The sequence below is a fragment of the Brachyistius frenatus genome, unplaced genomic scaffold (genome assembly GCF_029030835.1).
Source record: "Brachyistius frenatus isolate BFR_SWC_R1_liver_20210118 unplaced genomic scaffold, ASM2903083v1 Contig_131, whole genome shotgun sequence".
In the NCBI taxonomy this organism is placed as follows: Eukaryota; Metazoa; Chordata; class Actinopteri; family Embiotocidae; genus Brachyistius; species Brachyistius frenatus.
In genome coordinates this window covers 934088-960511 of record NW_027210730.1, presented here as the reverse complement: position 1 = coordinate 960511, position 26424 = coordinate 934088, and the positions used below count along the sequence as shown (strand labels likewise).

Genomic DNA, 26424 nt, shown 5'->3' with positions numbered 1-26424 from the left:
GAGGAAGTTCATCTCTTCACTCTTCTGGCATTTGTTGAAAGCTTCATCTCTCTGCAGCTCCTCAGTTTTAGGAGCTTCCTCCTTCTTCTCACATTTTAACCGATTTAGTTTGAAGCAACTTCATGATGATCAGTTATTCATGAATCTGTTGTGATTCACTCATTACATGACATCATTTGTAGAGGCCGATCATGCACAGTGGTTTTACAGTCCTGTCCAGTGGCATTACTTGTCGCTGAGCTTGTAAACCCCAGTTCAGAAAAAAAAAACCTGTGGAGCCAGGCAAGAGGCTGAAACTATTTATTGCAAAACTGAGAAGATTAACTGGATGAAAGGGGACGAGGAGCCCTAAGCTGAGCGGGAAGCTGGTAATGGGCAGAGTAGTGCTGAGGTGTGCAGGTTCAGAGATCTCCAGGTGAACGGCGGGAGCTCGGATCAAAAACTGAGTGGCAGGGATTGAAGCCGGGCAGCAGAGGAGGACCGAGTTTGTGTAACATAATTTGCCACGGCGTAAATATATTCCTGGAGCCCCTCCACTCGTCCCCCTCTATGAGGTCGCTGGACAAATAAATTAGCATTTCCCAGCATAAAGCACCCAAAAATAAATGGGCCTAAGTGATGGGTTGAAATGATACTTATTTTGAATGAAACATGCAGTTTTGGAAGATTTCAATACAGAAAAAATAATGATAGCCTTCACAAATAGGATGTCATTCAAAACCACAAGTACACAAGGAGGGAAGGTAGTCCATGTACCTATTATAATCATTCATTATTTAAATATCATATGTCAACTCCAACAGTCAATGATATAGGCAACACATCTCAGAATTTCCTTTAAACAGACTTTAACATGGAAGAAACCTCTAACAGGATCTGACTCGGGATGAGCGAGCATTTGCTTCAAAAAGAGCACCGAGCAACAATGAACACTAAACTCTGAGCAACAATGAGCACTAAACTCTGAGCAACAATGAGCACTAAACTCTGAGCAACAATGAACACTAAACTCTGAGCAACAATGAACACTAAACTCTGAGCAACAATGAGCACTAAACTCTGAGCAACAATGAACACTAAACTCTGAGCAACAATGAACACTAAACTCTGAGCAACAATGAGCACTAAACTCTGAGCAACAATGAGCACTAAACTCTGAGCAACAATGAACAACAATGAACACTAAACTCTGAGCAACAATGAGCACTAAACTGTGAGCAGCTTGTTGGGCCGGTAACCTCAGATCTGAATCAGAGATAACTGCAGAAAGTTGGCTTTAATCTTGCATCTACACTCCGGACCAGAAGGGGGCGATAATGAGCCCTTAATGCGCTGGTAACGAGTTCAGAACTAAGAAGACGAAGAAGAAAATCAGCGGCTCTTGATTGGTGCCTAATCTGCCGTTGTGGATACGTCACAGCGAACATGGCCGCCAGCGAAGCAAGTGAAGACGGTATGTTGGTATCTTAAACGTGTCAGTGGCTCGAATTAAGTCGTACAGGACTCCGGGTGGATCGTCTGCGTGTTCACTGACACCGAGTCTGTAGAACTGCAAACTCAGCAGAAAAACGAGCCGGCTTCGGTCGGTGGCGGTGCTGAACGGCCGGCAGGTCCCCGGATGTTACCTGCTGTTACCTGCAGGTTCAATCCGCCGTGACGTCCTCCCGTTAACCGTGACGTCCTCCCGTTAACCGCGACGTCCTCCCGTTAACCGTGACGTCCTCCCGTTAACCGCCGTGACGTCCTTCCGTTAACCGCCGTGACCTCCTCCCGTTAACCGCCGTGACGTCCTCCCGTTAACCGTGACGTCCTTCCGTTAACCGTGACGTCCTCCCGTTAACCGCCGTGACGTCCTCCCGTTAACCGTGACGTCCTTCCGTTAACCGTGACATCCTTCCGTTAACCGCCGTGACGTCCTCCCGTTAACCGTGACGTCCTCCCGTTAACCGTGACGTCCTCCCGTTAACGTCCTCCCGCCGTGACGTCCTTCCGTTAACCGACGTCCTTCCGTTAACCGTGACATCCTTCCGTTAACCGCCCTTCCGTTAACCGTGGCGTTAACCGTGACGTCCTCCCGTTAACCTCCCGTTGATGTCCTCCCGTTACATCCTTCCGTTAACCGTGACGTCCTTCCGTTAACCGTGACGTTCTTCCGTTAACCGTGACGTCCTCCCGTTAACCGCCGTGACGTCCTCCCGTTAACCGTGACGTCCTCCCGTTAGCCGTGACGTCCTCCCGTTAACCGTGACGTCCTTCCGTTAACCGTGACGTCCTTCCGTTAACCGTGACGTCCTTCCGTTAACCGTGACATCCTTCCGTTAACCGCCGTGACGTCCTTCCGTTAACCGTGAACGTCCTCCCGTTAGAGGGACGTCCTCCCGTTAACCGTGACGTCCTCCCGTTAGAGGGACGTCCTCCCGTTAACCGTGACGTCCTTCCGTTAACCGCCGTGACGTCCTTCCGTTAACCGTGACATCCTTCCGTTAACCGCCGCCTTCCGTTAACCGTGACGTCCTTCCGTTAACCGTGACGTCCTTCCGTTAACCGCCGTGACGTCCTCCCGTTAGCCGTGACGTCCTCCCGTTAACCGCCGTGACGTCCTCCCGTTAGAGGGACGGTGCTCGTTCACATGTTAACGGTTGTTTTCCTCCTAAATGTACCGCAGCTCGTTTTAACGGTTCTGACCCAAACGTGCAGCATTATGTTCCGTGTTGTTCCTTCCTGGAGCACGTGGAGCCTCCTGTATCCATACTGGTGTTGTAGATGGACCACCTCCTCCTCCTCCCCCCCCCCCCCCCCCCCCCAGGTATACTGGAGCCCCTATGTTTTCCGGAGCTGGCCTCCGACAGCTCGCCGTGTCCCGGTTCCGGTTCCGGTGCCGAGCTGCTGGTCTGTCTCTTCTGCACCGAGTCCGTCCGTCTGCCGCAGAAGGACGTCGTCCTCAAACACCTGCTGCTGGAGCACAAGCTGGTGATCGCAGACGTCAAACTCATCGCGGACCTCCCGAAGTAGGAAACTGACATTCAAACCTCGACATCTATTTGATTTCTTTCTAAAGAGTGACCTTCCTCTATTTGATTTCTTCCTAAAGAGTGACCTTCCTCTATTTGATTTCTTCCTAAAGAGTGACCTTCCTCTATTTGATTTCTTCCTAAAGAGTGACCTTCCTCTATTTGATTTCTTCCTAAAGAGTGACCTTCCTCTATTTGATTTCTTCCTAAAGAGTGACCTTCCTCTGTATTTGATTTCTTCCTAAAGAGTGACCTTCCTCTATTTGATTTCTTCCTAAAGAGTGACCTTCCTCTATTTGATTTCTTTCTAAAGAGTGACCTTCCTCTGTATTTGATTTCTTCCTAAAGAGTGACCTTCCTCTATTTGATTTCTTCCTAAAGAGTGACCTTCCTCTATTTGATTTCTTCCTAAAGAGTGACCTTCCTCTATTTGATTTCTTCCTAAAGAGTGACCTTCCTCTATTTGATTTCTTCCTAAAGTGACCTTCCTCTATTTGATTTCTTCCTAAAGAGTGACCTTCCTCTTTTCTTCCTAAAGAGTGACCTTCCTCTATTTTCTTTTCTTCCTAAAGAGTGACCTTCCTCTATTTGATTTCTTCCTAAAGAGTGACCTTCCTCTGTATTTGATTTCTTCCTAAAGAGTGACCTTCCTCTAAAGAGTGACCTTCCTCTATTTGATTTCTTCCTAAAGAGTGACCTTCCTCTATTTGATTTCTTCCTAAAGAGTGACCTTCCTCTATTTGATTTCTTCCTAAAGAGTTTCTTATTTGATTTCTTCTAAAGAGTGACCTTCCTCTGTATTTGATTTCTTCCTAAAGAGTGACCTTCCTCTGTATTTGATTTCTTCCTAAAGAGTGACCTTCCTCTGTATTTGATTTCTTCCTAAAGAGTGACCTTCCTCTATTTGATTTCTTCCTAAAGAGTGACCTTCCTCTATTTGATTTCTTTCTAAAGAGTGACCTTCCTCTGTATTTGATTTCTTTCTAAAGAGTGACCTTCCTCTGTATTTGATTTCTTCCTAAAGAGTGACCTTCCTCTATTTGATTTCTTCCTAAAGAGTGACCTTCCTCTATTTGATTTCTTCCTAAAGAGTGACCTTCCTCTATTTGATTTCTTTCTAAAGAGTGACCTTCCTCTATTTGATTTCTTCCTAAAGAGTGACCTTCCTCTATTTGATTTCTTTCTAAAGAGTGACCTTCCTCTATTTGATTTCTTCCTAAAGAGTGACCTTCCTCTATTTGATTTCTTCCTAAAGAGTGACCTTCCTCTGTATTTGATTTCTTCCTAAAGAGTGACCTTCCTCTGTATTTGATTTCTTCCTAAAGAGTGACCTTCCTCTATTTGATTTCTTCCTAAAGAGTGACCTTCCTCTGTATTTGATTTCTTCCTAAAGAGTGACCTTCCTCTGTATTTGATTTCTTCCTAAAGAGTGACCTTCCTCTATTTGATTTCTTCCTAAAGAGTGACCTTCCTCTGCTGTATTTAAATGTCATCAGTGCCGTTTAATTCTTGGCTACTGACCAATAGTTTCATTTTGATTTGAATTCATCAGGATGTCTCTGGATTTATATTCAGACTGAATTCTTTATTGGATAAAATGACCTAAAATGATACATTACAGTAAATTGACTACACAATACATAAATCACCCTTTATATATTTAAAGAGTCTCGTAGATCATCTGGTGTTATATGTTTCTGTGGTGCGTTTCCTCCTCCAGGTACATGTTGTACTGGAAGGGAAGATTCCTGGAACAACCCGTCACAGATTTCTGCAGCGTGATCAAGACCAACTCCACCGGACCGGCTGGTGGGTGACATTACATTCAGCAATAAAGACTAAACTGGAAACAGAAGCTGACATTTCAGATTAGACGAGATAAGAGTTCAACTGTTTACAGTGAATCTAGACGTGTCACACAATATTAGAAATAAGGTTAAAGTGATAAATCCTGACGTCCTCCTTCTTAGAAAAGCTCTAAATAATGTACAATACATCGTTTGGGGCCTTACAGAGAAGCAGGAGCACTACTTCCTGCTGTGTGATGTCCTCCCAGAAGACCGAGTCCTCAGAGAGAAGCTCCAGCAGAAACGACTGGTGAGGATTTATTTCACCAACGAAGCGATCTGCGGAGCAGCAGATCCGTTTCCTGCTCTGACACGGATGAAACACGATGACAGATATCACTGAATTTTAGTTTTTAAGAATTACATTCAAGCTGTATATCAAACATAATATCAGAGGAGCTCTTCGTCTTCTCCTTGTGTTTGTCTGCCGGTTGTGATCTCCTGCAGGAGGAGGTGCTGGACTGCCAGCAGAGGGAGCGAGACGACAACAGCTTCCATCGTCTCTGCATGTTCTGCAGTGAAGAGTTCAGCGGGAACAGGTGGTGCAACGTTCATATTCATCCTCCAGAGCAGCAGCTTTTAGATCGACAGCTCTGATTCGACAGTCACATAAACTATTCGATTTTTTTATTTATTTTTGTAATGACTTCTCAAAAATCCTGAGCCATTCGTAGTTGTTAAGATAGTTTGAGTTACTCTAGGAAATAAAAAGGGTTCCTAGAGTTGCAGTCGCTGATAGAAAAGAGAGAAAGACTCAGGTTGGCCCTCCATAATAAAACCATGACCAGCTCTTCTTTTATTCTTCTTCTTCTGTATTTAACAGTTTTTAGGAACTTGGCAGGTTTTTCTTTTTGCAGAAGTTCATCTTGGTGTCTTCATACAATCACAGACTGACTGTGAAGCTTAGATCAAGGCTCTGTGGGGAACATATGATCTGCTGCATATTATTATCTGCTGCATATTATCCTTGTGCTCCTTGTTGCTGTAGGTCATTATGACTCCTCCAGGTTTAAACAGAGAGGAACTCATTGGTCATGAGGTTGTCACACCAGCCTTGACGGACTGGGAACCCCGACATGTGATACGAATTAGACTCTTTTTAATCAGAATAAACACGCTATCATTATGTTGCAGGATACTCTAGGAAGAAATGTTTAAAAAAAAATCTATCAGAACTGAACAGTACTGATTGGAGAGTTCTCTTGAATCACTAAAATGTGTTGTTCACTGTGTTTTTGTTCTTTCCTCTCAAATATAGAAAAGGGAGTTTTATAGAACGTGTTCTCGGTGTGTAATGTGTGTTAAAAATGTCCCTCTGAGAGATTAATAAAGTATACATCTATCTATCTGCTCTGTTTCCAGGTCGTCTCTGCTGAACCACATGGCCAGAGAACATTCCTTCAGCATCGGCCTGCCGGACAACATCGTCTACAGCAGCCAGTTCCTGGACACCCTGCAGGACAAACTGGACAAGTGAGGACCGACCGAGAGACGTGTGTGTGTGTGTGTGTGTGTGTTAAAAATTATGAATTTTATTTAAATTGAGACTTCAATCGTCTAATTATAGAGTTTAATTATATAATATTACAATTTATTTAAAAAGCACTTTTCAAACAGAATAATTTTGATAATTAGATCCTCATTGAAATTGAGGCCACTAAAAGTACAAAAAAGTGACAAAGGATTTGATTATCAGACTAGATTCATTTTCTATAAAATGACCAATTAATTAATCAAATAATTGTTGCAGCTCCATCAGTCCACCAGTGTTTTAAAAAGGTTTACAGAAGTTAGCAGAGTTCGTGACTCTTTTCTTCTTCTGTTTTTCCCGTCCTCTCGTCAGTCTGCAGTGTTTGTACTGCGAGAAAACATTTCGAGATAAAACCACGCTGAAGGATCACATGAGGAAAAAAGCTCATCGGCGCATCAACGCCAACAACCACGAATACGACCGCTTCTACGTCATCAACTACCTGGTAACGAATTACAAACACAAACTACTTTAGAAAAGGTTGGTGTTGGTTCCTTCACGGAGAAAAGCAGCTGTGATCAGTTTACAGTTTTCATGTTGGGGAAAAATAAATACAACGTTTCAGAGGAAATCATGTCAAATTTTTCTATAAAAAGTATTTCCTACTTTTCAGTTGTTGTTGTTTTTTTTTTGCATCTTTTCTGCTTTTGTCTTCAGAGACTGAAGAAAACTTGATCCCATGATTCCTCTGATGGTTCCTGCAGTAGACATTTTGTTGGCCGAGTATTAGCTGCTGTTTTTCTCTATTTAAAATGTCTCCACTCTCCTGTCAGGAACTGGGGAAAACCTGGGAGGAGGTCCAGAGTGAAGATGACCGTGAGCTGCTAGATGATGAAGATGAGTAAGTTTCCCTCGTTAAAACCGCAGCCAGAACACTCGGATCCACCCGACCGCTTCACTTTCTTTTATGTCTCTGGGGGAGATGAGAGTTTGAAGTGAGCCACCTTGTTGTTCTCTGCACATCCAAAGTCCATCAGCTCCTCAGTTTTCTCAGATGTGGTGTGAACTGCTTCTCTCTCGCCTCCTGGCTGTCTGACATGTCTGTGCTCTCTGCAGTGATTGGTCGGACTGGCAGGCTCATCCGGTCTGCGCTGTGTGTCTGTTCTGTGATCATCAGTCAGAGACGATGGACCACATCTACACACACATGAAGGTACAGCAATGTAGAGTTGGAGGGCGTGTAAAAAAACAACAACAACAACACTTTTGCTAGTTTACGAGTGGATATTCTGAGCCCGGGAGGATCTAAGGAAGGAAGGAAGTAAGTAAAGTTAGCTGGTTTGGAGCAGGAAATGACCATATTTGGACGAGCTGGGGGAGGAGCCAGCGGTGGATCTGACCGATCTGATTGGAAACCTGATGATACTACGTCCCGCCCACCGATAGCTGTAACCTGACTGCACCACAGGCCTGTCAATCAAACAGACACGCCCCCAAAACACATCTTTTTTAAGCTTATTTTAAAAAAAATTTTTAAAAAACAGTCACCTTTCGTTGTACCGTGACTCTAATTCTGTTGTTTCATGATTATTTCGTAGGAGGTCCATGGCTTCGATCTCCATCACCTGAAGACAGAACTCAGTAAGTACAACAAATCCTAGCATCCAAGTGTGGAACAGTATCATCTTTAAAATCATCATCTGTTGTACCAGCACACACACTGGTGAACAAACTGATGATGCAACAGTTTGATTTGTTATTGGAGAAACACAGTAAATATGTCTGAGGCTGACATCATCATCCTGCGCCGGTGTGTCTCCTCCCTCAGACCTCAAGTTCTACCAGCAGGTCAAACTGGTGAACTTCATCCGGCGGCAGATCCACCAGAGCCGCTGCTACGGCTGCCAGCAGAAGTTCGACTGCACGGCCGACGTCCTGCAACACATCGCTGCTGAAGGTCACGTGATGAAGCTGCCAGAGATTTCCACCTGGGACCAGCCGCAGTGAGTCCGACTCACAGTATTCAAGTTGTGTTTAACGTCTGGTCTGTTATCCTCTAAAATAATTTTCATAGATTGTGTTCAGAAACCAAAACCCAATGTACAGTGCATCCGGAAAGTATTCACAGCGCTTCACTTTTTACACATTTTGTTATGTTACAGATTTATTCCAAAATGGATTAAATTCATTTTTTTCCCCTCAAAATTCTGCATGCAATATCCCATAATGACGTGAAAATCATTTGTTTAAAATTTTTGCAAATCTATGAAAAATAAAGAAGGAAAATATAACACGTACATAAGTATTCACAGCCTTTGCTCAATACTTTGTTGAAGCACCTTTGGCAGAAATTACAGCCTCAAGTCTTTTTGAGTATGATGCTATAAGCTTGGCATTCTTGGGCAGTTTCTCCCGTTCTTCTTTGCAGGACCTCTGAAGCTCCATCAGGTTGGATGGGGAGCGTCAGTGCACAGACATTTTCAGATCTCTCCAGAGATGTTCAATCAGGTTCAAGTCTGGGCTCTGGCTGGGCCACTCAAGGACATTCACAGAGTTGTCCCGAAGACATTCCTTTGTTATCTTGGCTGTGTGCTTCGGGTCGTTGTCCTGTTGGAAGATGAACCTTCGCCCCAGTCTGAGGTCCAGAGCGCTCTGGAGAAGGTTTTCATCAAGGATGTCTCTGTACATTGCTGCATTCATCTTTCCCTCCATCCTGACTAGTCTCCCAGTTCCTGCCGCTGAAAAACATCCCCACAGCATGATGTTGCCACCACCATGCTTCACCGTAGAGATGGTGTTGGCCAGGTGATGAGCGGTGCCTGGTTTCCTCCAAACATGATGCTTGGCATCGGGTTCTTGGTCACCTCCCTGACTAAGGCCCTTCTCCCCCGATCGCTCAGTTTGGCCGGGCGGCCGACTCTAGGAAGAGTCCTGGTGGTTCAAACTTCTTCCATTTACGGATGATGGAGGCCACTGCGCTCATTGGGACCTTCAATGGTGCAGAAATGTTTCTGTACTCTTCCCCAGATCTGTGCCTTCACACAATCCTGTCTCAGAGGTCTACAGACAATTCTTTGGACTTCATGTCTTGGTTTGTGCTCTGACATGTCAACTGTGGGACCTTATATAGACGGTGTGTGTCTTTCCACATCATGTCCAATCAACTGAATTTACCACAGGTGGACTCCAATCAAGTCGTAGAAACATCTCAAGGATGATCAGTGGAAACAGGATGCACCTGAGCTCAATGTTGAGTGTAATGGCAAAGGCTGTGAATACTTATGTACATGGGATTTTTTTTTTTTCGTTTTTGATTTTTAATAGATTTGCAAAACTTCCCAAAAAATGTATTTCACGTTGTCATTATGGGGTATTGTGTGTAGAATTTTGAGGGGAAAAAATGAATTTAATCCATTTTGGAATAAGGCTGTAATATAACAAAATGTGGAAAAAGTGAAGCGCTGTGAATACTTTCCGGATGCACATATTTCATCAACAAAATCTGAACAATCCATTCAGACAGAAGTATGAAGGAAAACATGACTAATGGAAAGGAGTTATTATGAACATCTAAACAATCATAGGTGGAAAACAGGGTGTAGGCCTCAGTGACTCGATGGCAAATCAGGTTGCGACCTAATAACTGTTATTGTTAGATAAATTCTTTGCCTCTGCGACCAGTATTTAGACATGTCGTTCATTTATTTTAGTATCGGATCAACCGGAGAGGCGTCTGGCAGCTTGTTTCTAACAGAAATGTTTCTTGTCACTCAGCACAACGGCAGCATGTTTCTCTGTTTATTAAAGGTCATCAAATTTTGAGCTTTTAAGTCAGTGAAAGTCAGAGAATTTGACTTAGATCAGGAACCTTTAATAAACCTTAATAACAACACACTCCTTCAAAAAACCAAACACACACCAATCCAGACAGCCAACTGAAGGTGTCGACCCTCTGAACACACACACACGAGAAATTATTGCTGGCAGGAATTTACTTAATTATTTGCATCAGAATGCTTGGCATTAAAATACTTGTAAAAAAATTAAAAATAAATGATTAAAGTGAAATTATTAATGCATGAGCACAACTTTGTTTTTTTTCTCACTTTCCTGGCTCCCCAAAAATCTAAACACAGACAGGCTGAAAAACAGGGTGCAGGCCTCTGCTAACTTACTTACTGCTTGCATCCCCCAAAGCATTATGGGAACTGTAGTTGCAAAGTGTCAGACATTATGAACCCACAACATACTCCCCTGAATCAGAACCGCACATGCAAACTGCTGACATCACTGCAACAAAACGTACATGGTGCACCTGGATAAAAGCAAAAACCTGAGTAAACCTCGGATCTCCGTCTCTCCGCAGGTATTACTTCCCCACATACGAGAACGACGCTCTGCTGTGCACGCTGACCGACAGCGATGAAAATGACGAGACAAATCACAGCGAGGACATCCCGGTCATCGCAGAGGACGTCTCCAACCTCAGAGCTCTGAAACAGAGCAGTGTCCTCAAGCAGCTGCTGAAGAGCGGAGGATGCTGCAACTAAGAGGATCAACGCACCGACTCTTCTGTTGTTTTTGGACAAATCTTTGTCTTGTCAGACTCGACCTCGGTGCACCTGGACAACTGATTATTCTAAAGACAGTTCTCAAACATGCACTTTTAAAGCCATCAGAAGACGGTGGTGCACTTGTTTGCAGTTTAGATTATGAACTTTAACCTGCTTCTTATTTCTATTCAAACAATAAAAGCAGCTGAAACAGCAGTTTTTCTTGCATATTGACTTTAATATTTAAACAAAAAAATCATATTCTATTTGAATCTACAACCAGTGATGACTGACAATACTTATGTTTATGATTACAAGTGTGAATTGATGGCAGTTGCGGAGCAGACCGAACCCTGAAGTCAGACTGAGCTGTGACACTCACTGAACACACAGATGAAAGAACAGAAAACATCTGAAACCTAAACAAGCTTCAGGTCGACTTGCCGGTCTTGTTGTTCTTCGTCGGTACGATGTTCTTCGTGGCTTTTCCGAGTGAAACTTGTCGGATGGTGGAGCCGAACTGCAGCGTGCTCAGAGTTTCCATCACGTCCGTTACGTCAGGACTCACGTTCACGAACACGCAGCACTGCAGAGAAACAGGAGGACGCCGGCCGGCCACAAAGAAAATGCAGCTGGGTCAGTTTGCTGCCTGTAAGACCGTCACTGCACACGGAGCTGTCGGGGATTATGAAAATGTAAACGGTCCCAGAGTCTATCGCCAACCGCCCTCCACCTTGATAATAATTTCAAAGAGTTGCCAATCAATCAATCAATGTGGAGAACTACAACTCTTATCATTAAACTGTTATCTCTTCTATTATTATTTTATTCAACAAAACATCGATGCCTGACTCGGCTGAAATGTCGGTTGTTACAAAGCAATAAATTCCTCATGTTTGCTCACATGAATCACCATAATGATCCTACCATGAGCTGCCTGACCTCTGAGCCATGTGAAGAGAAGAAGGGTATATTTGAACTTCTGTAAGAGGAAGAGACTTACGCAATCTCACCAAAGAGTAAACTAAAAGACCCAGAACCCGTTGGAACAGCACTGACTTACCTTGGCGTCTCCGCTGAGGCAGGGCTGGAGGAGGTGGGTGAGTTTAGAGTTCCTGAATGGGATGTGGAGGGCGTTACACTTCAGAGCCCCAAACACCTGAAGGAGAGACAAATTAAATGCACTTATTTAATGCTTATTTTGTGACCATAGCGCTTCACGATTGTTGCCTCTCATTCACACACACACTCTCAGACCAATGGTGGCGCAGCTGGCACATGGAAACTTCAGCATGTGGACAGAAGGAGCTGGACACTAAACCTTGGACCTGACTGACCACTTATTCACTACACAAGAAAAGCTGATAGTCTGGTGTAGATCTAGTATGTGTTTCTCTCCAGTAATATTTTGATTTCTATCTTGTGGAAAAACTTTGAACCTCATTATTGTATTGTAACGCAAAATTGTATTGTAACAGAAAATTTAAAATCAAAAAAATGCAAAAAAGCCGATTCTGATATCTATCATCTTCAAAAGTCTTGTTTTGTTTGACCAACAGTAAAAAAAAAAAAAAATAGTATAAATTTCCAATAATATTAAAAAGAGATGAGTATCATTATTTCATTCAATTATCTAATTCAGTCAAGAAAACCAAAAAACTGAAAATTAGGTCCAAGTGAAATGAGATTTTTAAAGCATTTTTATAATTAAGGTACATTTTAGGAATGAAAAAAATCTGACCATGTTTTTGCATTTCCAGATCGAATGAATTAATTGAATTGTTAGCAAAAATAAAATTGATACACAAACCTAAAAAAAAGCAGCAAACAGTGAATAGAGACGAACTAGTGAATGTTTGGATTTTTTCTCGATACTTGAGAATAATTCAACTAATCAACCAATGGACGAATGGTCTGAGTACTAGAAGAACAACACAGTGAAGCTATTTGAGTCTAACCGACAACCAAACATTGATATTATTTGTTCAAATAACTTCCATGGTTACACCATAAGAAACACCATAACGGCTAACAGCAGTCCTGCCGTTATAAAAGCTTGACTTAAGGGCGCCTGGTTCACGTGTAAAAGGCTCAAAGTGACACCAAAATCTCGTCTTTAAATGGATCAGGGCTCAAACCACGACACTTGAGAGGTGCGTCGCTGCAGATGAGTATCAGAATGTCCTCGTACCTGTCCCAGCGCTGTCAGCGATTTATTGATGGCAGCGGCCTCCACCAGCCTCTGACCCTCAGCCTCCGTCTTGAAGATCCGTTCAGATCCAGCGAGGTCACACAAGGTCAACGTACCACGATATGTCAGTCCGGACACTTTGTCTGAGCCCTCCACCTCCAACGCCACCACCAGGTGAGAACGAGAGCTGGGCAGGAGAATAAGAAGATTAACAACTGATAATATGATCAACAAGAAAACATTAATTTTATTTAATTATTAAAAACATGTTGGTCTGAAGAGAATAAGAAAAACCTCTGTATGTTCATCTTGGTGGAGGCAATCTTTCTGTTCTTTTCACCCATCTCTATGATGTTGATGATGTCGGCCTCCGTCTGGACCTGGACCTGAGTCAGCCCCGGGACAGACACCGACTTCCCCTGGACTCTGAGGTCCAGCAAAGCGCCGGGACTTTTGGTCAGCAGGTCGTTTAAAGAGTCGTTATAAATCTCCAGCATGGAAATCTGAAAAAGAGCATTTTTACATACATCAGTGTTAACTGCTGCACCACCGTTCAGCCTGAAGTCTAAAATATGATGAAGCCTCTCTTTAAGTTCCATGTCATTGTTGTAGGACAGTCTTGGGTCCTTTTGTTGTAAAATCTCTTATAGTTGTAAGGGCCTCTGTGGAAATTCAGCCCACCTGGTCTGGTTCCACTATATAAGGTGGTGGCAGTCATCCAGTCTCTCACTCTGCTTTGGCTTCTACCTTGTTTGACTCATGATTGGTCCCCTCTCATTTGTCCAGCCTTGAGCCTGGTTGCGACAATTGGGGGCTCGTCTGGGATACATTTGTGAAGTAAATTAACTTGACCTTAAAGAGGCCTTTTCTGGTAATTGGACCAGATTAAGTTGGTGTGTTGTTACTCTGGCAGACAGTAGCTTCTGTTTGGTTTGTCTCTTTGAGCAAATTGATTATAGTATTTTTCATTTTACGGTACCAAAACAGTTTCAATTAATCTCATGGCATTTTACACAGCAAGGTCAAGAGTTCATTCATTTTCAATATATTTTCATTATGTGGTTTTCAGGGCTCTGTAATGAAAATCAACTGGAACTAAATCAGTCGTACCTTCAGAGTGTAGGACACCTCCTCTTTTTCTGCACAAATACGTAGCAGCTCTCGTATAGACCTGAGAAAAACAAACACATCACTGCCAGCTTGCAGCACCGCTCCCTGTAAACATACTGGAGGCAACAGGACACCGTGGTGAGGTGGGTTTTGTGTTGCTGTTGTTTGTCTCCTCCCTGACAAGAAACTTGACCTCTCCGTAAACTGACCCGCTTCTGTAAAAGCTTAGCTGTTGGCTCGCCTCATCACGTATTGATGAAGGGTTGTCAAGTGACACGTTGTACAACGAGCTGCAGTTAGTGTCATTTGGCCCCTGAGTGAAAACGTTCCAGGCAGGCAGATAAGCACCTGGAGAGGGATTTTAGTCAAACCAGCTTTAGCTTTTCACAGATTTTATTCTTCTGTAGAATACTTAGAGATCAAATCTGTACTTTGATTTTGAAGCTTATTAGTACATTAGTAGTTACTTCAGAAAGTATTCAGACCCATCAAGCTTGATGTAACCTTAAATTGATATAACCGTCATGTCTTTAGAAATTTTGAAAAGTATTCAGACCCATAATTCAGCTCCTGGTTGCACTTTTGGCAGGGAAAGCACAATAGTCACACACTATTTATGTAAACATCCTTAGAATAAAGCTGAAATATGGTGCTTTAATTTTATTTTAATAGAATGTGCTGAAGCACAGAGCCTAAAGAATGAAGACAATGTGCAACTATCCAAATACTTATGACTGTAAAACATGGTAGGAACCCTTGCACTAAAATATTTAACTACAAAGCATCAGTTTACATTTTTAAAAAGATCAAATTAACCTGATGTTGACTCCGGGGTTTTCCTTGCTGCCCATCATCGTGTATGTCTTTCCCGAGCCGGTTTGTCCGTAAGCCAGTATACAGACGTTGTATCCATCCACACAGGAAGTTATTACTGGTAGAGTTCCTGCGAACACGTCCTCCTGCAGACACAAGAAGAAAAAGCAGAAAGGATATGGGCAAGAAATTAAAAAGCTGGCACACAATGAGAGGAAGAAGACATAGACTGTTTGATGTAGTGTTGAAACATGTCTTCCACCATCTGAAGTAAACAAGGGTTGATGTTGGACTTTAGTCTGCATTCATTTTATATTTTGGCATCTTGATTGTGTAAATGCTTCATACCGTACATGCTGTTTTCCTTTGAGAGAGATCCATTAACTCACCATGATCTTTAGATAAATCTTTAAATTAGAAATTAAGAGACACCATATCATTTTGTTTATGTGGTGTTAAATGAATGATATAAAAACCAATCAGGTTCAGTAAAAAGAGGCCAAGAACTCGTTAAGACCAAGAACTCGTTAAGACCCAGAGCCTCATTAAGGCGGAGAGCTCGATAAGGACTTGAGCTCATTAATGTCAACTGCTGGCCGTCCCTACAGGCAAATGAACACTGCTTTGGAATTTAAGAACATGCAGGATTACATTTAACCATGAGCTCTCTGTTAACTACCTCAGAAACTATTATATAACTTAACAAACTGCACACATCTAATCAATCTCTGAAATACAAAAGACATGAACTTAGGTTTGGGCAACAAGGAAAACATCAATATGACGATATTTGAAAGAAAATTTGTCTGAAATCCATAGAAATCATTAAATGGCAATGTATGCAAACTGTGTGGTGTTGCTACACAAACTTTTAATCACACATGTAAAACAACAGAACTAAGAGTTTACAGCGATGCTAGCAGCTCGCTGACAGTTTGCTTCTGTAGAGCAGCGATTCCCAAATGGTTTTACGAGGCTCCACCTGGTGGTAACGCAACAGCACAACAACTGCACTCCAACTGGCAGTTCAATAGAAGCAGAAGCAATGAGACAAGGGTTGATCACTTCTCAAAATTTGACATTGGCAGCTTTCAGTCTAACATACTATGTCTCTGCTTTACATTGTACTCTGACATAACTGCAAAATGGTGCAATTATTGGTTAAACATCCAAAGATTCTGGACTGGACTAAACCCCTCCAATCTTTCCAGATCCTAACTGTGTTTGATCAAAGCTGCAACATGACTTTGTGTGTTCGGGAGAGTTGAAGCAGTACTGTTAAGGTATTACCTGTGTGCTGCTCGGTGGGTAGATTTTGTCAAACTGGAACTTCTTTTTACTTCCCTTCTGGATGACCACCACCTCCTGGTCATCGGTGGACTCCAGAGAGCTCGAGGCTGAGCTCTTCCTGCAGCGGCAGAACACCTGGATGTTCCCCTGCAGCTCCAGCAACTTGTTGTAAAGGCTCTTCCTCTCCACTGCCTCCTTCCTGTAGAGGGATCGCAAGTTCTCCACCTCTCTGGCAGCCTCCTGCTCCACTGTGGCCAACTTCCCAACCGTGTCCTTAAACGGCTCCAGCTGGTTCTTCATGTCAGCCAGTGCTTGGTGAACTGTGGATCGAAGCTGCTTGTTGGAGACGTTCAGCTCGCGGGTCAGCTGTCTGACTTGGTGGAGTTGGCCGGGGTCCACTGCGGGGTCGCTGACGGTTTTGGCAGGTAGGACAGCAGCAGCTCGGCGGCTCAGGAAGGATCGGATCTTCTCCCGTGCCTCCTGCTGGTCCGCCTCCAGCTCGGCCAGCTTCTGGTTCAGGTGCTGGACGATGTCGGTCAGGTAGCGAACATCCCTCCCCAGGTAGCTGTTCTTCTGGAAGAGATTGTCCACCTCCTTCTCTTTGGTCTGGAGCTTCTGCCTCAGATCCTCGATGACCCGGTCCCTCTCCAGGAGGGCCCTGTTGGGTTAGAGCCAGATGTTAGGTGAGCAATTCAATGGAGCAACTCCTGCTTAAAGATGGTGTTGCTTTCATATACAACTCATGATGAGTGATGACTGTTGAGGTGTAACATGGAAGAGCAAATGCAATCTGAAGCCCGGCTCCGGACCTCCAAATCAATGTCAAAAGATGTTTTTTTCATCGACCTAGTGTCAGGCGTTGTGGATACTGAGTGGTTGTTTGCATGGATGGAAAACAACCAAGTAAATCAGAGCTTTGTAGGCAGGAAATGGAATCAGCTTTCTGTAGCCAGAAAAATGGCAAAAGTATTGGCACAGAGTACGGACGAAGATTTTGCAGCTTTACGCCACATTCTGAGTCTCCATACAGAAATAACATATTAAGATTCAGGTAGCTGCGCTTTGCTACACAGCAGCAAACAGCAGCATACAACTGTAGAAACTCTACACGTATTACTGGTAACAGCTGAAGCTGACATGGTGGGTCTGAGATTTACTGACATGGCTTCGAAGCAGAAAGTAAACAATACTTGTTTTGCCCCACAAGTGGAAAGGATTTAAGATGCAAGTTGTTTTTCCATGTGTCCCTTTGTCTTCATACTTCTCCACATGTATGAATCTGTTCCCATGGTAACCCTTGCTGACCTGAAGGAGTTGAGGTCGGCGTAGTTCTGATGTCCACTTTGAGAGGCCTGCAGGAGGATTTCACCGAACATGGTGAGGTAGACGGAGATGACCTCTTCAGGGTCGTAGTTACACTGTCTGAGAGCTGCCGTGATCTCCTTCTGGTCCACCAGGCCGGGCAGGGCCGACTGCAACGCAAAACCACACTGTTGTTTTTCTGAGTAAACTACACAGACAGAAGTTGAGTCTCAAATTGCACACGTCTGTTAGAAAACCTACATTTAGCACACTTACCGAAAAATAACCGTAACATTTGAATGATTTATTTGGTTGATATACCAAAATATGAACATGCTGTCTTTTTCATGGACACAATAAACATAATATTGTCTTCTCTCCAACTACAGTATGGTGGTGCTTAGCAAAAAACCCCACTTTGTGTAGACATGTACAACTTCTATTTGCATAGTGCTGCAGTTTGAAAATAGATCAGTGGTCTCTCCCACAAAGAGTGGCTACCATAATGGAAACCACTGAGGGTGAAAAGTATGTCCTTCCAGAATCCATAGACAATAAATTTGGTGCTAATAATATGGGGAAAAGAAAGTGTTGCTATCTTCGTTAAGTACCTATCCATCCATTATATTAGAACTCTTAATTAAACATTACAACATAGAGCAGCATCCGAGTCTTCCTCACCAGGACTCGTTGGACTCGAGCTTTGACGAACTCGACATTCATCTCCCACTGCAGCGGCAGCAGCAGCCAGACACCTGAGTAAGGATCCCAGAACCTGCAGACATTCACCCTCTCCTGGAAAACAGCCGTGGATTGTAGAATTCAACACATAGAGGCTGCAGCTGTAACTTTGGTTGTAAAATCGTATTAACCATGCTGGCGGTCTGGCTCTGTGGAAAGCCTTCTTTGTTGGCAGACTTTTTCTTCTTTCACACCATCTGTAGGTCAGTTTTTACTTCTCTGCTGATGAACTGGCTGAGAGTTTTCGGAGAGCTTCCAGCAGGTTCACATTTGTTTCACACAGTAAAATGTCTCAATGACTGCTGGACGGATAGCGATGCAGTTTGGTCCAGCAAATCTTGTTCTACGTGAACTTGGGTTTTCAGCTAAAGCCCCCATCAAGTCCAAATTTCAGATTGTCCCTGGTGTATCTGCTCCTGTCTCACCTCAAACATGTAGGTCATGACGGTTCCTTTGCCTTGGATGTAGATGCTGCCGGTGCGGTCGTCCTCCATGACGACCGGCTGGCTGCTGGCAGGAGTCTGCAGCTGACCAGAGCCCTGAAGGAAAAGAAAACACAACGAGAGATGGTTTTATCCTTCAGTGTGTTTCTTCCTGCACTGCTGCCAACTCTGTCAAACCAGACCCTCTCCTCAGAGACCAGAGTCCATACTGGGTTTATGCAGTACACTCAGCATTTTTACCACCTTTAATTCAAAGCAACTCATTTTTTAATTTTTTTTTTACCTCAATATCACAGCTGTGGCTAAAAAGGGGGGCGAACCTGCTGCACTTGAGGTTGTCAGAGCTTTATTTAATTTGTAGAGAAACTAATTAACAGCAGTCAGACCTCATTGTTGAAGGTAATGAAGCGTCCCTGATTGCACCACTCATTTGGAAACGGCTGCAGGTTCTGGAAAAGACAGAGAAGCAGTTAGATGTTTGAAATAAAGCATATTTTTTTTAAAATTCAAACATAATTTTAAACAGTGAAATCAAGATGAGATGCTGAACTTGACAAATGTGGACGAGAACCAAAGAGGCTGATGGGAAATGTGGTCTTAATGTAAAGAAACATGAGACGAGAGCAACTGGTTGATGCCCAGTCTTAAAGGTGGAGCACACATGTTAAATCAAAGTGTCTGAGTGGAATCTGGAACCAGATGGTTAAACTGAGATGATATGGGTTTGATTGTCTGGATAGTAACGATCAGACATGTATAATAATCATTACTTCCATAGAACATGCTTTTGTTTGTTTGTTTCTAGTACAATCGTTGCTACCTGTGACTCGTCCACATAAACTCTGTTCCCGTAATGGCTGAAGCAGCTGTAGAGAGTCCCGTTGCTGTGGAGGAAACTCTCAAAATCCACAGATACTCCTTCACCCTCTGCCACAGTTTCCTGACCACAGAGCCAAACATTTATATCACTGTTTACTGCTCACTGTTCAACCAGAGTGCTATCTGTGACAAGTTACATAAAAAGTGTTACTGATGTTAAAATCTTGTTAGTTAAGTATTATTAATGTTAAAATCTTGTTAGTTAAGTGTTATTAATGTTAAAATCTTGTTAGTTAAGTATTATTAATGTTAAAATCTTGTTAGTTAAGTGTTATTAATGTTAAAATCTTGTTAGTTAAGTGTTATTAATGTTAAAATCTTTGTTAACTAAGTGTTACTTATGTTAAAACTTGTTAGTTCAGTATTATTAATGTTAAAATCTTGTTACAAGTGTTAAAAAAATCTTGTTATTCAGGACTGGTTAAAATCTTTGTTAACTAAGTGTTACTTATGTTAAAACGCTGCTCACAGTCACAGCTGGATTCAGGACTGGTTGCCTTGTTTGTTGTTGTTGTTGTTCTTCTTCTTGCTCTTTTTTTCTGGGCGTGACGCTCTCTTCAGTCTTCAGCGACTGGATGTCCACAGTGTGACTGTCAGGTTTGGCTGCGTTCACATCTTCCTGGAAACACACACAGGAGCAGTGTTTGAAGACTTCCTATATCCCTGACTCTATTATGAACAGTGTGGATGATGGATGGATGATTTTGGCTCCTTCGTGCTCCCTAAATGAACGAAGTAAACATTTCACCAACCTGCAGTCTGTCGTTGCTCTGTCCTGCAGGCGTGGAGGGTCGGGCGGCTTCAGGCTCAACCTCCCCGACCTCCAGCCTCTCCGGCCGGGGTTCTTTACTGACGGACGCTCCGCTGCCCATCGTGACATCCACAGACACACACAGAAACATCCAGAGCACAGAGAGAGAGAGATGGCAGGGCAGTGATGTCACTACGACAGGTAACAACAGGTAATCCGACACACCTGGCTATGGTGCAGAAGCTTAGACGTGCTGTTTCCAGTTATTTGCTGACAGATTTGATACGTGGTTGTAGATAACAAGCAGGGAGGCCGACTCTGATCCATCTGCTGCCTTACTGCAGTGAGATCAATAATACAATATTAGAAATACAAAAAAAACGTACATCTACATCTGGATGTAAATGAATGAAACTTACTGCACAAACAAGATGGGAAAAAACCCCTGTTTTTTATGTAAACTAATCAGCAGAGTGGATTGGTACATCTTTAACATGAAGTATGTAATTCTGCACTGCAGCCAGCTGCAACATTAAAAGGCTGTTCACACATAAATTACTAATAATAGCAATAGAAGCACCCTATCAAATGCTTTTTTTAAACTTTTAATTCCAGCACAATTGGGAAAAATACACGTCTGCATTCAAACCCATTGTAGAAATCTGTGATAAGAAATTAGCCGCGTGTTTCCATCACTGTTTCCACTGATATGTTTCATAAACCATATTTCCAAATAACAACTTCTAACTGCAGATACCAACCTACGGGCACATCACCCATTGGTTTGGGAGCTGGAAGTCAATTGGAGACGCACCTGTTTTTGAAGCCAGCCCCTAGTGGCCCCTCAGTGGTATTAAGGTATTTCCTCATTGGTGTAACAGCAGGGGAATACAGACTGGACCCAAAAGCATGGTTCAGGATACAGAAGGTGAGTTCAGGCTCTTTACTTGAAGTTTGCAGGTAGCACAAAATAAGAAGAAGATCTCCAGAGGGATGCGAGAACACTCTGGGGAAATACTGGGAAGAGAACGCCTGAAACGATGAGTAAAAGGAAACAACAAACTGACAACAGACAAACAGAAACACAGACTATATACACAAGAGGGCAGGAAGACAATTGGAGGCAGGTGGAAACAATCAGGGTGGAGGTTGGTAATCACACAAGAGGGCAGAAAGTCAAGACACCTGGAACGAGAGGAGAGTAAGTAACCAAAATAAAACAGGAAATCAAAATGACAAGAACAGAAGAACACCGGTGGAGGGTTGGCTGCTACTTCCCACTCAACTCTGGAATTTCAGATTTAAAAGAGTTTTATGACCTCTCCAAATACTCCAGGTGACACAGCAAACGCTGCTGCACAACAAGTATCAAGATGCCACAACCTGAGGGACACACACACACACACACACACACACACTAAATAATAACTGTCCATCTATGTTTTGATGAAATTCATATTAATGTTATTGCTCTGTCCAAACAGTATTTTGATGCTTTGGCAGAGTTTTGTTGTTGTTGTTGTTTTTTAGCTCTTAAAGCCAATAAAACCTGTTTTAAAAACTTAATTAATAATGACACGTTGTAATTGCATCTTCAGTGTTCTTGTGCTGCACTGCTGAAGCTCATCACTAGAGGGCAGCAGCTGCATGTTGCATTATTGCAGTATGGCTGTCAAAACCGTAGACTGTATAGAAGTCAAAACACTGCAGCAGAGCTCTAAACTTTTTACAAGGAATCAGGTTTTCTGTGATTTATTCTGAGAATTTTAAAGGTAAAATCCCCAAATGTAAGTAAATTTATAAACTCCAGCTGTTGACATAAACAATAAAATCTTATAGGGTTAATGTTTTCCATTTGGTTCAACTACAAGGTCCGTTGTTTCTACATTAAAGTCTGTCCAGTGCACCCTGAATATGTGTCCATGTACTGAGGTGTCTTAGAAAGGATGGCATATGTAATCAAATTCATGACTTCCTGCAGAGTTGATGCACATCGCTGAGAAGTTGAACAATTGTGTCTCCTGGTGCGAAAAAAGTTAACACAAAGTATTAAAAGTGCAAAGAGGAGCATGAATAAGATATGATAAGATAAGATAAAATAAGATAATCCTTTATTAGTCCTGCAGTGGGGAAATGTACAGGATTACAGCAGCATAGTGGATAGTGCAAACAAGAGACAGTAAAAAACGATGTATCAGGAAGTATCATAAATACGTAATACAGTAAAGGACATTGACTAAGAAAAAGTACAAATCCACTATAACTAAAATATAACTAACCAGACTAAAAAATATGATATATACAGACAGAATAATTGTTGTATTGCACAGTGAATTTATATTGTATTAATTATAACTACAACTGAAAATATACAGACAGAATAATTGTTACATTACATTTAGCTGACGCTTTTATCCAAAGCAACTTACAACACACCGATGGTTCACCATCGGGAGCAATTTAAGGCTCAGAGTCTTGCTCAAGGACACTTAGGCATGTGGACAGGAGGAGCTGGGGATTGAACCATCAACCTTCCGATTAGTGTTCAACCCACTCTACTGTCTGAGCCACAGCCTCCCTAATTGTTGTGTTGCACAGTGAATTTATATTGTATTAAATATAACTATAACTAAACATATACAGACAGAATAATTGTTGTATTGCACGGTGTATTTATATTGCACAGGTTTGTTTTGTGTTCGGTGGTCTACTGGGAGCACAGCTGGTTGTGCAGCCTGACAGCAGCAGGGAGGAAGGACCTGCGGTACTTCTCCTTCACACACCGGGGGCGAATCAACCGGTGGCTGAAGGAGCTGCACAGAGCCGCCGGGGCGTCCCGCATCGGGTGGGAGGTGTTGTCCATCAGGGATGATAGCTTGGCCATCATCCTCCTGTCTCCCTCCACCGTATCCAGTGGACATCCCAGCACACTGCTGGCCTTCTTAATGAGCTTGTTCAGTCTCTTCCTGTCAGCCGTCGAGATGCTGCTGCCCCAGCGGGCCGATCCATAAAAGATGGCTGATGCCACCACAGAGTCGAAGAAGGTCCTCAGGAGTTCTCCCTGTACCCCAAAAGACCTCAATCTCCTCAGCAGATAGATCTGCTCTGACCCTTTTTGTAAATTGCATGAGTGTTATCAGTCCAGTCCAATTTATTGTTCAAGTGAACACCCAGGTACTTATAAGATCTCACCATCTCAATGTCCATTCCCTGGATGTTCACTGGTACCGGAGGACAGTGTTTACCCCGGAGGAAGTCCACCACCAGCTCTTTGGTTTTACCAGAGTTGATCTGGAGGCGGTTCCGCTGGCACCATCCTATAAAGTCCTGGTTCAGTTCTCTGTATTCTGTCATCACCGGCGGAAATGAGGCCGACAATTGCAGAGTCATCAGAGAACTTTTGCAGGTGGCAGTTAGCAGAGTCATATTTGAAGTCTGAGGTGTAGATGGTGAAGAGGAATGGAGCAAGAACGGTTCCTTGTGGGTTCCCCGTGCTGCAGGACACCAGGTCGGACTCACACTCCCGTATCCGCACATACTGTGGACGGTTGGTGAGGTAGTCCAAGATCCATGCAGTGAGGTGGTGGTCCACTCCGGTCTGCTCCAGCTTGTCCCTCAGAAGTAAAGGCTGGATGTTATTGAAGGCACTAGAGAAATCAAAAAACATGATTCTCACAGTGCTTCCAGTCTTTTCCAGGTGAGAAAGGCATCTGTGTAGCAGGTAGATGACAGCGTCATCCACCCCGATGCCAGATTGGTAGGTGAACTGAAGTGGGTCCAAAGATGAGCTCACCAGGGGGCAGAGATGTACAAGGACCAGCCTCTCTAGCGTCTTCATCAGGTGGGATGTTAACGCCACCGGTCTGAAGCTGTTGAAGTCCTTGGGTCGCGAGGTCTTTGGGACTGGTACCACGCAGGATGTTCTCCACAGCTGTGGTACTCTCCCCAGCTTCAAGCTCAAGTTGAAGACGTGCTCCACTATCCTGCACAGCTGGTCTGCGCTGGACCTGAGGAGCCTTGAGCTGATATGGTCTGGACCCGTGGCCTTTCTCACCTTGATCCTTCTCAGTTCTTTCCTCACCTGGTCAGTTGTGAGGGACAAGTTTGGGGATGGGGTGTGTTGGTGTACCACACTGGTACCTGTGACTTAAAAAAAAAGAGACAGCAGTTTCTAATATTACAAGACAGGATTATTCTGCTACACACAATGTGATGCATTATTTTTTTCAGCATCCAAATGTCATGAATGTGGTTCCACTTCAGGACAGATCAAAGTCAGAGCAGCTGGTGATACCTGGCAGATATATTGTCTCCCGATCTGTCTTTACCATTGAGCAGTAAAAGTCTTTGCTGATCGCCTCTTTTTAAAGATGTGGACATATTTTAATCTGTTGGAGGAGCTGCTGGTTCTTCTGGCTGCTGGTTGGAAATCAGTGGGACTCTCCTGCTCCGGCAGACGCTCCACAGCGGGCCAAATTAGAAACGACACACAATAAAAGGAGGAGTGGAAACGACTTCCACCGGAGAACAATCTGGAAAATTGCCCTCCATTCACTCAGACACCGAGAATATTGACACACACACTCATAGTCACACACTCTCACAGCCAATCAGCTTTTTGTTGCTTTTTTATCACAACAGTCTCAGAACATCTGCTGCTCCTCCGTCGCTCTGATTGTCTGTCTCTTTGGTTCAGCGGTCTCTCTGCCAAGTCTTGGATTAATCCAGGTTTTGGCATCAACAACTCCTCAAACACAAACAATACATCTCCCTCCGTGTCCGTGTGGAGCTCAGAGACTTCAGCTGGGACAGGTGGCAGGTCACTCATCACCTGATCTAAAGCCGACCCTCAGACATGATTAAGATGTCATTTCAGGTGATGATCACACAGCAGCACGACCTCACTTCAGTTTGGAGAAACTCGAAAATCACAGCAAAAAGCCACAATAATCAAACTGTATGAGCAGAAATGAACAGCTTCCTCTCTCACAGCACAACACAAACAAACAGCTACTGCCTGAAGCTTTGTTTCTGTGTGTGAACAAAGTGTTCGTCTTCCCGTTATCTGAGAGGATGTCAGAGATAACAGTGTTGTTTATCGGGCAAAATACTAGGAAAAAAACTGCGTTAAATCAAAGTGTTTCACTTAGATTAGATTGTCCATGGTGGGTGTCTGGCCACTGGCAACAGTGTCTAACACTATGGACAGAAATTAGTCACAGTAACTGAACAATGCACTTGTGATCAGTATAAATTTACCATAAATCATAAAAAGAAAACATTTTTATAGACACACATTTGGCCCCATTATTGAGGCTATTTCTCTCCATCCAACACCATCACAACTGTAGAGGAAAGTGTGATGGGGGCAAATGTAAAGAATGTAATAACATAATAATATCAATGTAAAGGAATGAATTCAATAGATAAAGCCTGTTAGTGGAACCTCTCACCAGTCAGATGCTCATCAGACAGAGCGGGTATCATCCAAACCTCCAGTGTTTATAGTGTAAACGGATGAAAGGATCCTCGTTGATGTGTAAGAAAATACATTTATTGAACAGAAATCCAACTGTGACTGAACAAACCACGACTGACGGATCCGCTTGGACACCCACATCATGATCCAATGAACCACCATCCTTCAGGTCTCAGACGTCACTCTCAGAGGGATCACTTTACATTTACATTAGAATATTTAAACACAATTAGCCTTTTTTTTTTCTTGACTTACCATCAACAGTAGTTTAAATAAAGTGGGAACAGTATCTGTACATAACAGAGCTGATTGGAATCACTCACACGTTCCCGCAATGCTCATCTAAGGTCTAAAAATATTTAGTTTTTCCTCCAACAAATAATGAAGAACATATATCAGGTCTGAGATTGAGTCACATCAATGTGTATCTGCTGATATAAAATCATATTTCCCTACTGTTCACCATTTCAGGAATAAAAGCACAGAATAGTTTTGTGTCTTCTTGGACTGAAGTATTGCTGTTAGTTCACGTGATCAGCTGAC

At 43.1% G+C, this 26424-nt stretch overlaps 2 protein-coding genes across 2 annotated transcripts; one reads left to right on the top strand and one right to left on the bottom strand.

Moving 5' to 3' along the window:
• The first annotated feature begins 1337 nt into the window (after nucleotides 1–1337).
• On the top strand, nucleotides 1338–11104 carry znf277 (zinc finger protein 277). The gene is made up of 12 exons (XM_069714470.1): nucleotides 1338–1453; nucleotides 2807–3008; nucleotides 4732–4820; nucleotides 5026–5108; nucleotides 5306–5397; nucleotides 6221–6331; nucleotides 6702–6834; nucleotides 7163–7230; nucleotides 7446–7542; nucleotides 7928–7970; nucleotides 8158–8332; nucleotides 10696–11104. Exons 1-12 carry the CDS (start codon nucleotides 1426–1428, stop codon nucleotides 10877–10879), a joined length of 1305 nt encoding a protein of 434 aa, XP_069570571.1. The 5' UTR covers nucleotides 1338–1425; the 3' UTR covers nucleotides 10880–11104.
• Nucleotides 11105–11117: 13 nt separating this feature from the next.
• On the bottom strand, nucleotides 11118–20523 carry LOC138630295 (uncharacterized). The gene is made up of 13 exons (XM_069714540.1): nucleotides 20404–20523; nucleotides 20121–20270; nucleotides 19593–19712; nucleotides 18755–18868; nucleotides 18270–18383; nucleotides 17592–17758; nucleotides 16287–16944; nucleotides 15000–15142; nucleotides 14184–14244; nucleotides 13368–13576; nucleotides 13074–13260; nucleotides 11946–12041; nucleotides 11118–11468 (listed from the first exon to the last, which is right to left on the bottom strand). Exons 1-13 carry the CDS (start codon nucleotides 20521–20523, stop codon nucleotides 11313–11315), a joined length of 2295 nt encoding a protein of 764 aa, XP_069570641.1. The 3' UTR covers nucleotides 11118–11312.
• Between the last annotated feature and the right edge of the window lie 5901 nt (nucleotides 20524–26424).

What these genes read in the sequence shown, in the direction of transcription:
- LOC138630295 (XM_069714540.1), bottom strand. Translation starts at nt 20,523, where the DNA reads ATGGGCAGCGGAGCGTCCGTCAGTAAAGAACCCCGGCCGGAGAGGCTG. An exon ending in TCATGACCTACATGTTTGAG is followed by an intron (nt 18,384 to 18,754) that starts GTGAGACAGGAG and finishes GCTGTTTTCCAG; the next exon opens with GAGAGGGTGAATGTCTGCAG. An exon ending in GCCTCAGCGGAGACGCCAAG is followed by an intron (nt 11,469 to 11,945) that starts GTAAGTCAGTGC and finishes GTTTCTCTGCAG; the next exon opens with TGCTGCGTGTTCGTGAACGT.
- znf277 (XM_069714470.1), top strand. Translation starts at nt 1,426, where the DNA reads ATGGCCGCCAGCGAAGCAAGTGAAGACG. An exon ending in TCTACGTCATCAACTACCTG is followed by an intron (nt 6,835 to 7,162) that starts GTAACGAATTAC and finishes CTCTCCTGTCAG; the next exon opens with GAACTGGGGAAAACCTGGGA. An exon ending in ACATCTACACACACATGAAG is followed by an intron (nt 7,543 to 7,927) that starts GTACAGCAATGT and finishes ATTATTTCGTAG; the next exon opens with GAGGTCCATGGCTTCGATCT.